At 44.3% G+C, this 14,174-nt stretch overlaps 1 protein-coding gene across 1 annotated transcript in view; it reads left to right on the top strand.

The window, feature by feature from the left end:
• WDR48 (WD repeat domain 48) overlaps positions 1 to 14,174 on the top strand; it is a 1,182,842-nt gene that overhangs the window by 317,520 nt on the left and 851,148 nt on the right. The window contains exon 7 of the mRNA XM_069647743.1: positions 4,658 to 4,759. Coding sequence (XP_069503844.1) covers positions 4,658 to 4,759 — 102 coding nt within the window. The remainder of the gene's footprint in view (positions 1 to 4,657; positions 4,760 to 14,174) is intronic.

Below are 14,174 nucleotides of genomic sequence, written 5' to 3' on the forward strand. Positions count from 1 at the left end.
GACCCAGCCCTTTAGCTCAAGCACTTTGCTACCAAACCCACTCCAAACATTCCATGTACTCTACAACAAAGGAATAGCAGACTTAGAACTAGACTGCCTAGACCACCTTGTACTTTGCACAATCGTTCTGCCCTCCCACTGCCCAACTCAACCGCAACGCCTAGTCCTCCACTCTCCACCTCACCCGTCTCAGCACTAAAGGGAGCCCTTATCAATGCAAGATCCCTCACGGCTCATGCCCTTGACATCGCAGACCTCATCACTGTCCAGAACCTTGAATTCCTAGCTATTACCGAAAACCTGGTTACATGATGCCTCTGGCCCGCTCCTCGCTCTATCCATACCTAAGGGCTATACCATTATTAGAAACGACCGCCATTCCAACTTGTCGAAAGGAGGAGGAGTCGCTTTTATACATAGTGACAAAATTGTTATGAGAGCTGCTCCCCACACACAACTTAGTTCTGCAGAATCTCTCTCAGTGAAACTATCGCTCTCCCCTACTACAGCAACACTCCACCTTATATACAGACCTCCAGGCCCACTGGGCTCTTTCATTGATGATGTTGCCTCCACCCTGTCGACTGACACTAAGCCCAACTCTCAGATATTGCTACTAGGCGACCTCAACCTAGGCCTCTCAGATCCCAAGGACCACATGGCCGCTGAAGTAGACACCACCCTCTCCAACCTAGGCTTCCAGCAGCGCATTTGTGACCCCACACACATCAAAGGTAGAACGCTCGACTGGCTAGCCGACCTCAACTGTAACACCAATGTCACTTCTAAGGATGCCTGCGCCTGGTCCGACCATCATGTTATTACCTTCCTCCTACCAGCCACCAACCCCCAGCCCACACCTACCATAGCCCCCGCTATACCTACCAGAAATAAAAAAAGATATCACCAGGGAGAAATTGCTTCCTCTCATCCTCCCTTGTCTGAACACTCTTGCTGCACAGCACAAGGATAAGGACCCTACTGCCTTAGTAGACACTTATAACAGCCTAATGACCATTGCCATTGAGAGCATAGCTCCACTAAAGATCCGCAAAGCCAAACAGTCCCACCTGAACTCCTGGTTCACCCCGCAGCTCAACGCTCTGCGCAAAGAAAAGCGCAAGGCCGAAGCCCTTTGGAAAAGTCACCCTAGCGCAACTAATAAAGCCTCCCTTCTGATTACCTCTCTTAATTATAAGGAGGCCATACTACAAGCCAAAAAGGAGACATACAATTCACGAATATCCCAGGCAGAATCTAACACTAGAGAATTATTCAAAATCCTCAGAGTTAGAATCTCCCTCACCCGCCCCGGACATGTGCACCAAGGACAGCACCTGGTGCAACAATATACAAAACGCCCTTCTTAACAAAATATCCACCTTGCAATCCAAAATCAACGCCAAACAAAATACCCTCCACACCCCTATATTTAGCAATACCAGGCCACCTAAAATAACTACCCCTGACTCCCCGGTGACGTTCAGCTTCACACCGCTCACACCGTTCTGGAGGTTGAAAAAATCATCTGCAACTTAAAACCTTCGAACTGCCAAGGGGACGCTTGTCCAGCCCCGATCATTAAGAATTCGGCTCATGACCTCGCCCCTTTTATCACCACTTTTATTAATGCTTCCTTTCAATCGGGAGTGGTCCCCAATAACCTGAAGGATGCTTGGGTCATTCCTCTCCTAAAAAAAACCACCTTAGACCCAGAGGTTCCAACCAATTACAGGCCCATCACAACGGTCCCATTTCTGCTAAAAATCCTAGATAGAGCAGTCTACCTCCAGATACAGAACTATCTGGAATCAAACAACCTTCTAGGCACGAGACAATCCGGCTTCAGACCGAAGCACGGCACGGAGACTGCCCTCCTCGATCTCAAAACCCAAATCGAGGATCTCAAAGACAGAGGGAAACTAGCCCTCTTACTACTCTTAGACTTATCGACTGCCTTCGATCTGGTTAATCACCAAATCCTCTGTCACCACCTAAAAACTGCAGCTCACTTCTCCGACATGGCCACAAACTGGATTCAATCCTTCTTGGATAACAGACAGATGAGGGTATTCTCGCCCACCTCTGCAGCTGACCCTTCACCAGTCCCTTGCGGAGTCCCCCAAGGTTCGTGTGTATCCCCTACCCTCTATAATGTATTTACTAAACCCTTATTTGATGTGCTTGACCATCTGGGTGTCACCTACACAAACTATGCTGATGACACCCAGATACTCATCCCCATCACGGGTGATTACACAGTAGATTCAAAAGCCTTAAATGATGTTTACCATGTCATTCAAACATGGATGGCCCAACATGAGCTCTGTCTCAATGATGACAAGACAGAGCTCCTCATCCTAGGCACTCAGCAAAGACTAAATAAGCTGAACCCTATGTTCAGTTCCTTTAACATCGATGGAAATCTAATAAAAGTCTCCAAAGATACCAAAACGCTGGGAATCTACCTCGATTCCACCCTCTCCCTTCACAGACAAACAAATGCAGTTGCGGCCGCCGCCGCCTATACCTGCAAGCTGATCACAGCATGTCGTCCCTTTCTCTCCACGCACAACTGTACTACCCTTGCTAGGACCTTGGTCATGTCCAAACTGGACTACTGCAATGCACTGTACCAGGGCACTAATCAGGGTAACCTAGACAAGCTCCAGATCATACAAAATAACGCCATCAGGGCACCCCTCAACAGTCCCAGATCTGCACACATTTCGGATACCAGGAAGAACCTTCATTGGTTGTCAGTCACCCAAAGGATCTCACTAAAATCGCTTGCCCTAACCTACAAATGCATGAATAACCTGGCCCCCACTTATCTCTCCACACGTTTCACGCTTTACACCCCAGCTCGCTCACTTAGATCTACCCTGAACCAGAGCCTACTGATACCTAGATACAAGCTCCAAACAGCTGGTGAATCTAGCTTCCCAGTCCTGGCAGCCAAATTGTGGAACGCTGTCCCCTTGACTATCAGAAACCTCCCCTCCTTCAACCTATTCAAACACAGAGCCAAATGTTGGCTAGTCACTACCAGTGCCCAAGCTACATTCTAAAACGTGATGCAATAACCTATGTATGGATGTACTATTCGACAAACCATGTATCGCTGCACTACTTACCTATGCCTACTTCTATGCTATATTTATTGACTGTTATATAAACACTGTATGCAACGTATGTAACCATTGCTTTCAAGATATGCGCCCGGTAGCCTCCGGGCCTGGTTTGCGCTATACAAATAAAATAAATATAAATATAAATACAAGATAGTGGTGGAATAATAGGAAGTCAGAGCCATATAAAAATGGCAAAAGAAATGCAGTCCGTCTGGACAAATGAGCTTTATAGAGGGCCACAGGTGACCTTCACAGTGAAGCAGTGTCATTCCAGAGAGTGTTTTTAACCCAAGAGGCGCTGCGGTGGTGGGGATGCACTTAAATCTGATATCTGCCAAGAAATTGCAAGAAGCTGTAAACCCTTGAATCATGGTAAGTGGCAAGATCTATGGCAAATTCAAAACAAAATATCCCATGTTTCAAATTGCAGGATAAGTTAGCCGCATATGAGACACCCATATTAGAAAAAGCTAAAGGAGGAGAGAGCATGTGTACGTGTTACTGCAAAGATCCTACATTTACAACTGTTGGCAACCATGGCGTAAGAAAGAAAATGAAATCATGGAGAAATGTCCAACATCTCAAAGAGCCTAGAAACGGGAAGAACACCCAATATAGGCTAGTTTGAACCATGCTGAAAGGAGGGCATTTGGACTTTAAAATCACTGATAAAAGACCAAGAAGGATGAGAAGTCCCTCGTATAAACCTAAACTCCCAGTCGCTAAAACAAAGACGTGGACATGTAAGAGATGAGCAAAGAAAAACTGTTGAAACTTTATCAACCTTGTTTAAATAGTGTTTTGTTCACTGCGCTGTTCTCTGTAATTCTCTGGTTATTCCTGCTAGTGATTACGAAGTGAAGTAGTAAGAGCAAAACAAAACGTGAGCAATGGAATGATAGTAAATGAAAATGGCAAAAAGGTGAGCATGAATAGAACACGTAGTCTATATCACAAACATAATTCTATGGCTCTTGGAGTAGGTTTTCAATCTAAAATTATTCAGAGGAGCCGATCAGACTCATGGTTGCCGTTGGTTGAAGTATCTAGTAAACCACATGTTACTCAATAAAAGTAACTGTGTGTGTTCTCTTCCCTTATAACCAATACTCTCTGCATATTTCCTTCATACCAATCTGAAAATGTTCACGCGTGTTCTCTCTTATGCTCACACATGTTTTGAAATTCGTATAAATCCTTTTTTGTGGTAATGGGAGAAAAAAATATGGATTATCCTGTTTTTCTTTTCTGCTGTTGTGTTGATCATTGTTTTGTTGGTTAAAAATAACGATAAACTGTGGATAGGCTAATAGGTGGTTCTTGGCACTGCCAGAATAGCAATTGCTGTCAAGTCTTTTTTTCTACTGAATGTTTGTATTTCTATGACTGAATGTCATATTTCAGCTGTATACAACTTTAATAAAAGTTTAATGTGGAACAAATATGCAAGAGAAATCTGTGAAATATTGTTGTATGGCATGACCTGATTTAATTGGAAATAATGCATTTTCTTACCTTCATAGGTTTTAAGGGTTTGGGACCCAAGGACGTGTGCCAAGCTGATGAAACTAAAAGGTCACACAGACAATGTTAAAGCTTTATTGTTGAACAGAGATGGTACACAGGTAGACAAAATCATAATTTCACTCAATTTACAATGTCCATAACCTTGTCAGTTCTAACCTGTTTAGCTACTCCTATGGTTTAAAATTCATTTTGTACAGTACTGTGTTGAATATCTGATCTCCTCTGTAGCTGGATTGCAGTTGTGAAATGGTCCCCTAACCTCAACAGGGAACCATCCAATACATTTGTGCAAGGCTAGGAATACTGTGGTTGAGGTTACTCTTTTCCCAAAAACAGAGATGAATGTACATTAGCAAATATTGCTATGGTCTGTTTAGATTTGTAAACATCGATAACACCTTCAGGCGTCTTGGTGCTAAAAGCTATAAGCAATGAAGAAATGAGTGTGCATGAGAGCCACATTTAAAAGGCTTTGTGGAACAAAACCTCAACCAAGATGGAAAGAAGATTGGTAGAGGGATGGAAGTATTTGTACAAGGTGTGGCAAAAACAGAGTAAATGTACCTTTTGGAGTGCTTGACTACAAACCTAATAAGATATGCTAAACGAATAGGACTGGAGGCCATTGCAGAATGTTATCTCTAAGGGAGAGCCAAATGTCAAAATGAGAGGTAAATGCAAGATCGGAATCCTAGTTCTGGTGAAACCACATGCCATCTTAATGAGTTTTATTTTGATTACCTAATACAACAATGCACAGGATTGCCCACGTGGATCACCCCAAGTGAGCATAATATAATCCTTGCAAATATATTTATATTCACTCAATTGATACTAAAATAAAAGGAGTAACAGATTTCCAAACACATTGCATACCAATTATTTGAAGCAATAAAATACTAGTCCACAGCACTGAATATGTATACCTTTTTGCTTGGCTTTCAGAATACCTTATGAAGACCTAGAACTATATTTTTAAACTAAACCTAAAATGCTTTGGCTTTGCCTTTTTTCAATAAAAGGAGACAATTCATCTCCCAGGGCCACATCAGGGCTGTATTAAAACACCTTACCTGAATTTCATTCTGGGTAGAAACAAGTAAATGAATTGACAAATAATAGACAATGCCACAGATCTAAAGTGTACTCTGCAGCTTCAAGGCAACCAGGATGTTCAAAAATCCCTCCATGCACTACCATTTGTTAGTCGGTGGACTTTTTTGTGTAACCCTTAATGCGCTTTTCGGTTTAAGTTCAAAAACGACAAACAAGGTGTTGGCTTCCTCAACACATTACAAAACATTTTTGTGTGCAATTGATGAGGTTTTTTTGAAAGCCAACCATAAAGGCAGTTAAAAAAATAACAAGCTCATGTCTTAACTGAACAGTCCATTCCTAATTTATCCATAGGCTAGATAACACAAATACCTTGATTCATAATAATTATAGTGTAGGGCGACAGTTTTCACCCTATGTTTAAGATGAAACCTAAGCTCTGTTCACTTTTCGAAAATATTACTGGTAAACTTTTGACACGTATGTATGACATTTTCAAAAGATGTTTATTGGATCAGGCCCCCGAAAATGGATCATTTGGTGCAAATTGGTCCAACTGTTTACATTTTCTTTTTTTTTTTTAACCACTTTATTTAACATTTTGAACATCAAACATCAAAATAACAATCACCATTAAACAGCATTGTGTTCAAATTGCAAAAAATTATAAGAACAGTTGAATTAACCAATTCAATACATAACAATATGAACAACCACAATATCCATAGAATAAGAAAATCAACTTCATAAAAGATCTACGACACACAACCAAAAAGACAAGACAACAAGAAAACAAAACAAAAAACCCACAACAGTCCCCCACCATTAGAAACAACCCCACCAAGCTATAAAGGTTGACCATCAAATGCTAGAACTCTCCCCCTCAACCATATAGATTGTTAAAAGGTCCCCAAATCTGAGAATAGCGCCCCTCCCTTCCTTGCCCAAATAGCATAACTCTGTCATAGTTCGACAAGACCTGCATGTCCGACAGCCACTCCTCCACGCTTCTTCCTGGATTTCATATGTTTCATCGCCAAAACCAAACCTCTATTAATCCAATCTGCACAATCCCTAGCCCTGCCCCCTCTCCCCCTGTTAGACAACAACACTATTGAAAGGAAAGTGCAAGGAAGCTTCTCATCCATCACAAGGTCTAATCTGTCTAAAACACCAGTCCAAAAATCAGAAACCCTTGAGCACGTCCATAACATATGCATCAAAGAACCCCCTCCCCAACCCCAACATGAATCAGAGTCCGAAAGCCCCAACCTAGCCATCTTGGATGGTGTCCAATATAGTCTATAGAGGATCCTTTGCCTAATATATCGCAGCTGTAAATCCATCTTAGCCTACACCCCCGCATGAAGTAAATACGTCCATTCCCGAACAGGGATATCCGTACCAAGGTCATCCATCCAGGTCTGGCGAAGTTTGTCCCAGGCCCTCACATCCACCCCCTCCATTGGCATTAACTTCATATACGTGGAAATCCCCCACAAGGTAGAACGGAGAAGTTCACACAATGGTCTCTCCTCCATGTCCTCACTTAACATCCCTGTTCTTTCAGTCAGGAGTACGTTTAAGGCCTCATAATGACCTCTCTCTAGCTCCAGTTCCAAAAGTCGTCCTCAGCTGGTCAAAGGGTTTCATGCTACCGTTTTGCTACACATCACGGATTCTAAGTATACCTCTACTTATCCAACTCTTCCAGCATAAGGACCTATTTCCTAACTGTAAACATGCATTTTGCCACAAAGATGCATCATAATGCATCCAAGCATTCCCACCATCGATGCCCACAAAGCGTAACCGCGCCTCTCTAGTCGCATACATTGTAGGCAGCTTCTGTACTGAAGATGGCATTTTTGACATGGAGTATGTCTCTAAGGGCATAAGGTGAAAAATGAGTACTCTCAATTATATGCCAATTGGGGACATATTCATTAATATCAGAGGTACGAGGTCGATTTCTTCAAGAGAAAACCTGTGCAATAATTCATCAAGATCGGATATCCAAATCCCCCATCTTTCACCGGACATGTTAAAATAAATTTAGGTACTCTAGGTCTTTTACCTTCTCCCCAAAGAAAACCCTTGAAAACCTTTTCAACAGGAGCAAGTACTTTCTTTGTGAATTTCAAGGGAATGGAGATGATGTAGAGAACCTGTGGTAAAAATACCATCTTAATGGCGTTTATCTTGGCCCACAGACCCAACTTCAGCTGACCCCACTTCAATACATCTCGTTTAATTACCTCCAATATTCTTGACACATTGAAGGCAGCCATTCCTTTCAAATCCCGGACCAAGTGTACACCCAAATATTTAATTGCTCCCATCTCCCAGTGGCAGTTCCAAGAACCCAAAACATCGCGGTATATTAACATCCAGTGGAAATGCCACTGTTTTCCCCCAATTTATCCTGTGGCCTGATAAACGACCCACTTCATCAAACATCTGCTTAAGTTTCACACATCCTTCTGCCGGATTAGACAAGATAATTGTCATGTCATCAGCATAGCACAGCACTTTCATCTCATTATCTCTAAATCGAAGTCCATGAAGACCCTGTTCCTGCTTCAAGTATAAAATGAGGGGTTCCAATGCCAGATTAAACAGGTACGGAGACAATGGACAACCCTGTCTAGTCCCTCTAGATAACAAGAATGGGGAGGACATCACCCCATTGACCCATACCTTCGCACTAATATCCGAGTGCAATGCTCTTATAGTCCCAATGAACATGTCAACAAATCCCATCCTCCTAAGGGTGTGATAAAGAAAAGACCAATTGACCCTTCCGCATCCATAAAGAGTAACAAGGTATCCCGAGTTTTAGCCTTCGGCAGACCCATAATGTTAATCAAAGTCCTAATATGATCGTAACCATAACTACCCCTCATAAATCCAACCTGCGAACTCCCAATCGGTTTACCTATGCATACATTCAGCCTATTGGTCAATATTCTAGTAAAAATGTTAAGTTCCACATTCAGAAGTGAAACCGGCCTATAATTTTCACATTTCTTACCATCTTTCCCCGGTTTCGGGAGAACGATGACACAAGCCTCTTTCATAGTGGGACAAATTATCTCATTATTCATAAAACCATTGGTGCACAGGAATGGCATCAGCACCCCACTCAATGTCTGGTGAAACTCTACCGGAAGACCATCTATCCCCCGGCGACTTGCCCTTATTGAGCTGGCCAATTGCCACAGATAACTCCTCTGCTGTAATCGGGCCATCCATCATCACAGTCTGGTCTTCACTCAATGTTGGCACAACAATCTTATCGAAAAAGGAGTCCATATCCACCTGGTTCGGAAATTGGTCTTCTCGATATAAAGCATCATAAAATGCCCTAAAACTATTACATATCTCACCTCTTTTAACAATATGCTCACCATTTTCATCCACCAGCTTTTGGACAAAAGAGGAATCCGATAGATCCCGCAACCTATTTGCAAACAGTTACCCATTTTTGTCACCTTGCTCCCAGATCTTTCTCTTCATAAAGAGCATGCCCTTTTCATATTGGGCGTCCATTCTTTGCTTGAGCAGATCTTTGAGTCTTCCCACCAACATCTTATCCTCGACACGTTTAGATACTGCAAAACGTTTCTGTGCCTCTTCCAATTCCCTTTCCAATTTTTGAAGCTCAGCCACGGCTTTTTTCCTGACCCAGGATGTAATTTTCATTAGCCCCCCCCACACCGTCGCCTTATAGCTTTCCCAAACCATGACATCAGAAGCCGAGCCAATATTAAGATCAAAGTAATTCTTTGTGAAACTTTTCAGAGATTCAGCTGCCCCCCACACCCTGCTCCTGTAAAATAAAAGATTTAAGTCGCCATTTAGAAAACCCCAATCTCTCCTGTCCTATATCCAACTGCATTGTCATTAGTGAGTGGTCCAAAATACTCCTTTCCTTAATAGTCACATCCTGCAATCTGTCAGCCAACTGACAGAGACAAGAAAATAATCAATCCTCGAGTGAGAGTCCTGCACCGGCGAGTAAAAGGAGAACTCCCTCTTCCCCCGGGGGAACAAACCTCCAAGCATCAATTAAATCCTGGCTATCCATAAACTCTTTAAAGGTCCTACTAGTGCTCTCAGCAATATATCTACATTGTGTCGAACGGTCCATTTTCCCATCAATCACACAATTGAAATCTCCCCCTAAAACCACATATTCCCCGCCCATCTCTCTCAAAAGCAAAGCCAGTTTCCTAAAGAAAGAACTACTGCCACTACATGGACCGTAAATAGAACCCATTGTAATTAGCCTATCTTCATAGCTGATGTCAAGAAGAAGTACCCTCCCCTCAGCATTCATCACTACCTTTTCTGTCTGAAGCGCAAGGCCTTTGCGCAGAAGCACACCCACTCCCCTCGATTTAGAAATATGACAATTAAGAAAGGTCTTAGTATACCATTTATTTTGGAGCAGATGCATTGACTCATCCAACAGGTGATTTTCCCTAATAAGGGCAAAATCTGTCTTTTCCCTCCTCAGCTGTTCAGTACCTCTTTTTTTCTTTTTCTTCGAATGTTAAGGCCTTTAACATTCCATTAACATATTCTCAGATCACCCAACAACATGTGTCACACAAACCAAAACCATCCATACTGCACCAGAGCAAACCCGAACCATAGAATAAAATTGGGGGGGAAGCAAATCAACTGAGTTGTGTAAACACCACAGGACAACACATAACAAACATAAACACATCGAACCCATGAACAAACATATAGCAAAATCAAGAACACACCCTGTAAAACTGCAAGGTTATAGTGAGTGCAGTTATGTACAAAAACTCCAAAGTCTCGAACTGTAATTGCCCCAGAACCCACACCCAATGTTTATTCAGTGACAGCAATAACAATAACATTTCCGTTAATACCCCTAACACCATTAACAAAGAACTCCAACTCAGTGTGGAGACCATGAGTAACCCCCATTTCCTTATTCAGAGCACAATATCCTATCAAAGCCTGCAGTATTAAAGCCAAAATCCAACAACTTGCAAAAACATAGAATCAACAGCAGTTCGCCATAGCGATCTTACCAACCCAAAGACATCTCCATCCCACACACATGCAATGTCTATAATAACCACCCTTCCCCAGTCCCCCCCCATAATCCACAAACCAATCAGTAGGATAGATCAATGAAGAACTGAAGACAAGGCAGCCCATCCAACCTAATATCGGAAAATCCAGATTACCATGTGGTCTACAGAGAACCCATCAAAACCACAGAAAGTATCAGCATGCGCCCGCATCCCTCTCCCCCAACCATACAGCCGCAATTCCCAGTGACTACACACCATAAGAGCATGGCACGACCACATCCTCCCTTCCCCCAAACAGCTCTCAGATCAGTGCATCCTCTGAAGAGACATGTGAGCACACAGCGCCAAACAGGAATGGAATGCCTCAAACACCTTCACCAGGTAGTGAAAAGTCGCCTGGGTACCAGAACGCCCCTGCCGCTCTCCACAGATTCAACAACAATACAATTCCCAATAGTATGGAAACCCAAACCCCACACACAGGTGTAAAATCCACATTCTTAGAAAGCATGCTTCGTGTACAGTTAATGTTTCAACAAGGTAATTTCTAGTGTATTGCATGCCCCAGCACTGTATTCAAACAACAAATGAATGTTTTGATTTGCAATCCAAGAGAGAAACCGCAATCTGAATGCGGTTTGATCCCTGCAATCCAAATGAACATGCTAACAGGCAAACAGCCATAGATTAGCCCACCAGCCCGCTCACTTAATTATTCCTCTTCCGCCCTAATGAATGTTATGATCCCCTGACATGCGCAGTGTATCATTGCCCCCAGCACCAATATTATTATTAGGCCCGCAAAACAATAGGAGGAAAGCAGACCCCATGAGCATACACTTAAAGCCATGAACCCGCATGAAGCACCAATACACGTCAGGCCCTCATACGTGTATATCGGTACACTGAGCAGGTCATTGGGCCGTAGGGTTCACCGTCAATATGCTGGAAGCAGAGGAAATGAGCGGCGTGGATGCAAGCGGACTCCACTCACAGGCGCAAGGAGGAAGGTGCAGATCCGATCTGTTCCAGTAGAGAGAATGCGCAGACATCCCCGGAGGCAGGAGAGGGAGGGAGGGAGGACGAGAAGACCAGATCCCTGCATTCCGTCCATTGTCCAAAAGGCGGAGCAAGAACATAAAAAAAAAAATCCCATCTGCCGCACCTACCGCCATCAGCTGACATGAAGCGTGTTCCATTGCAGATGCACGCAGACCTCTTCTTCCTGCGAACATCGGACCGGCATCCATTGACCACGTCCTCCGTGACGTAAAGCAACGTAGGGCAACACAGGAAACAACATGGCCGTTCCTCTAATGGCCCGTGTCAGCAAGATTGAAAAGAAAACACAGCCACAGTAACGGATTCTAACGACTGTTCTATCCCATTGATGACCTTTGGATTAAACGTTACCTACAGCCAAATTAGGATGGATAAAAATAAAAAAAATAATAAATAAAAAAATAATTTCTGATGTTTATTAATCTGCTTAGAATCACATGCTGTGCATAGGTCCGACATCCAGTGGTCACTGCGGAGTATTGCATTTTGTTTTTCGTAGTCGAAAAGGGGACGTCGACAAGGCGTGTCTGTAACACTATCCCTATAGTGACGTGCGTTGTACCCACAATCCCTCACGCGTCGAGGTCCCTCAGATTGTTTTTTTCCGCCCAGCTTATGGTCGCCTTTCGCGGAGCTCCTAGAGAGACATTGCTAAACAAGTACTACGGACCTCGGTCCTTAATATATACTTACTGTTAAAAGATCCCTCCCCTCGACGTTAGCTGTGAAGCTGTTTCTCCGCCGAGCAAGTTTTCGACGGAGAGGAAGAGACGGAGGAGATCCTTCGGCGCTGCCGAACACGTGGCCAGGCCTCGCCGGCCAACATACAGTAGGGAGAGTGGGGGTTCGAACTTTTCTCTTCTCGTCGAGAATGTCTTTCTTTCTCCCCTATCTTTCCCTTGGGGTTGTTATCACCAGTTTTTATTGCCTCAGCTATGGAGAGGACACCTTTTAAGTTTTGCCCACGCTGTAGGGGCAAATACACTTGGAAGGATAAACACAAGCTCTGTAATCGTTGCTTGCCCCTCGATCATAAAGAGGACAGCTGCGCGGCCTGTAAGCTCTTAAAACCAAGAACCCTTAAAGAACGGAAAGTTAAGAGGTGTGCGGACTACGCTATGTCGAAGTCAGTTTCCTCACCCGCCGCCGCTGTTACAGAAAGTGACGAGGAGGGTGATAACTCGACGTCCGTTACGGAAGTCATTAACCCCCAGAAGGAGCGCTCGTGCTCCTCGACGTCCGTCCCCGGCCCCGACGGGCTCGGCTCACGCCCTGCTTATGGGGATGAACACCCCGGCGACAAGGACGCACACAGACCCCATAGGCCTAAGCACACAACCCACGGCTCTTCTTCGTCGAGGACGAAGGATCCACCAGCGCCGAAGGGGACGCAGGGCACTCCGGCGTCGACCTTAGACCGTAAGGGTCTTAAGCCCCACCCGCAAACACAGCCGCGACCAGCGATTGGGCTTTCATCTAACACGGGCGCTACCTCAAAGACACCCGACGTAACGCTCCATAGAGCGGCCGTCGAGAAACAGCGCGTAACGCAGACAACGCCGACTCCAGAACCCTCTACCGACGAACTCGTCGTCGAGAGCCTGGCGAGAATTGTTTCCGAGGACAAACGCAAGCGGACGACGAAACAGACGTCGAATACCGCACCCAAGGAAATAGAAACGCCGAAAAAGCACAAAAGTAGCCAGGAACTGCCCCATTCATCTAAAGGCACTTCTGAACTACCGGAGGGCTTTTCTGAGGGCGACGGAAACCTTTCGTCGACGTTGTGGGAGCGTTCAAAGCGTTTTGAAGGTGACAACACTGATTTCCCCCCTCCTAGACTATTCAGGGGTTCCCCATGAGACCATGGAAAGACTCCATTCTTGTATGGAAAAGATGGAGAGGTTTTTGGGTAGCCAAAACCCACCCACACCCAAAAGACCAAGAGAATGGACCCAGGATGACCCTAGGGTCAAGATTCCTAGGCTGTTTCCCCCTTCTACATATGCATATGACCTCACTGAAGAGGAGCAATACCTCCAGGAAGATGAGGAGTGTTTAGGTGGAGAGGAAGAACATGAGGAGGAGAGGTTTGAGGAAGACCCTTACACTACTACAGGAGCTTTTGAGGAAGATACAGCTACCTCACAGCCCTGGCACTCCCCATCAGTGCAGCCTTGGCAATCCCCATGAGTGCACTCAGACCCTGATGTCTTTCACCCTTCTCCTCCCAAGGACTCACCTATTGGCAACACCTCCCCCATAGATGACCAGCCCTCACTTAATGCACTATTGCGCAAGGCAGCAGCGCATT

Source organism: Ambystoma mexicanum, chromosome 2q (genome assembly GCF_040938575.1).
Source record: "Ambystoma mexicanum isolate Mex_15411 chromosome 2q, UKY_AmexF1_1, whole genome shotgun sequence".
In the NCBI taxonomy this organism is placed as follows: Eukaryota; Metazoa; Chordata; class Amphibia; order Caudata; family Ambystomatidae; genus Ambystoma; species Ambystoma mexicanum.